The sequence below is a fragment of the Bidens hawaiensis genome, unplaced genomic scaffold, assembly GCF_021521415.1.
Source record: "Bidens hawaiensis isolate Kalapana, Puna unplaced genomic scaffold, B.hawaiensis_p1.1 tig00050538_1, whole genome shotgun sequence".
NCBI lineage: Eukaryota > Viridiplantae > Streptophyta > Magnoliopsida > Asterales > Asteraceae > Bidens > Bidens hawaiensis.
Window position 1 is genome coordinate 60,581 of NW_027499043.1, and position 2,073 is coordinate 62,653.

At 38.4% G+C, this 2,073-nt stretch overlaps 1 protein-coding gene across 1 annotated transcript; it reads right to left on the minus strand.

The window, feature by feature from the left end:
• Positions 1-749: 749 nt before the first annotated feature.
• LOC143598581 (nicotianamine synthase-like) lies at positions 750-1,855 on the minus strand. The gene has a single exon (XM_077076766.1). It carries the CDS (start codon positions 1,743-1,745, stop codon positions 765-767), a length of 981 nt encoding a protein of 326 aa, XP_076932881.1. The 5' UTR covers positions 1,746-1,855; the 3' UTR covers positions 750-764.
• Positions 1,856-2,073: the final 218 nt, after the last annotated feature.

A 2,073-nucleotide genomic window follows, 5' to 3' on the forward strand; every position in this document is an offset into this window, starting at 1 on the left:
ACACAATTAGACATTATGCCATCACTTTTGTAGTTGGCTCAGTGATAAAAGTTTATGTATCCTGTATCCTGATAAGCATCCTAAATTTGGTCTACATTTTCAAGTAATGTGGGTTGTGATTGAAAAAGTAGCATAACTAATTAAAAGTCATATTCCTCAATTATACATTATGTTGCGACTTGATAGTTGACTTAGTGATATAACTTTCTCTGTGTAATTGGGAGAGGTGGGGAATAAAAACCTGTTATCTAAATCGAAACCGAACAAGTTTAAAACTGATTATGTAAAAATTGGTTTGAAACCGACTGAAACCGTAGGTTCAGAACCGGTTTGTAATTCTCTTCAAAGAAACAGGTTAACTGAATCGAAACCGGTCAAAAACGGCAAACCGGTTAAAACCGATCATAACCTTGTCTAGAAACCGGTTCCAACCCGAACCGAAAACGGTCAAAAATTGGTTTTGACTTTTGTTAACTAAACCGAATCAATTTTAACCCGAACCTGTTTAAAGTTTTAAACCGGTTTGTGCATCTCTGGTAAGAGGTCCTAGCGCCGATAATCACTCAAAATAATGTAATTTAGAAGTAATGTAGTTTTCGATTAAAAAAATAACACAATTAAAGGTCATTTATTCCTCAATTTTCCAGTTCTTAAAAACCAAAAGGTTACAGTTCCAAACATTACAGTTCATAACAATACCATTTTAATAGGAATAATTAATTTAAAGAGACCAATTGTTTCTAGAGAGAAATAGTGTTGATCATCTACTCATCCATTGCAAGTTCTTCAATAATATTCATCTGGTTGAGTGGGCTGTTAAAACCTTGGAAATCACGGTACTTGCAACAAGAAGGCACAATAGACCCAATTCCAATCTGATGATGATGACTATCAGTTTCCACCTGGACTGGATCCTTACGGGCAATCACAACCGAGTTAATGACCTCATCTTGGGGGTGGAAGATTGACAAAACCTCAAACCCTTGAAGATCTTCAGGATTGACAACCGGGTAAAGAAAAGCTCGAGCACCATGAGCACTCCTTAGCATCAAAATCGCACCGGATGCCATGTACTTAGCCAAATGTTTGATAACTTTAACCTTATCATCAATATCCATCCCCACAAGTGCAGCCAAGAAAACCACATCATACTCTTTCAAACTATCAGTCACCTCCATGATGTCCCTTGTGTGGAACAACATTCTCTTGGACAAGTCATCATCGGACGAAACCAGGCGCGAAGCCATCGAATTAGCTGATTTGTCTATGTCATAGTTGTGAAAAGATGCTTCCTTTAGGTGGTAAGAAGCCAAGACAATTGAGGTGAGAGGTAAGGGTCCGGACCCCACGAACGCAACACGCTTAGGGACGACGTCTAGTTCAGTCGAGTAGTGTCGGCTAAGGATGTCGAATTCAAGTTGGCTAAGTTTAAGGTAGTTGGAATAATAAGGGAAGGCATCTAGATGATGAAGAGGGTTAGGGAAAGAGGCTAAAAGGTTTGAGAAATGAGCCTCTAAATGGCCCTCAGCCTCACCACAGAGTCTAATGAGTTTAGACCTTGTTTCTTGGATGTTTTGTGGAAGGATAGCCATGTTGATGGTAGATGGTGGGATGCATGTGGTGACAAGCTCAGTGAACAGACGGTTGACATCTTTTGATGGTTTGAGGGTTTCAAGTTTTGAGATTTTATCATAAATTTGGCACACTTTCTCAACCAGATCGGCTTCTTGGTGGAGTGAACCCATGTTGACACTATGAGGTTACAAGCAAGAGAAAAGATTCTGCTGAAGTTGACAGTGGTGTTAAAAAAGAGGAGAGAGAATGAAAGAATTAGGTTTTTGTGGCGTTTTCATTGGAAGTGTGGACTATTTATGGACAAAATAGTGGGTCCCACATGAGATGATTGGGGAGTCTGGCGTTCTTTATAGGTTAGGGCGGTGTCATTTTAATTTTTTTTGGAAAATCTTTCTTCATTATTATTATTTTTTTTGAGAAGGCTATCAAAGAACTTATTCTAATATCATATATAAAAATAAATTGGATGTGGCTCAATGGTAGAATATTTACTTTACT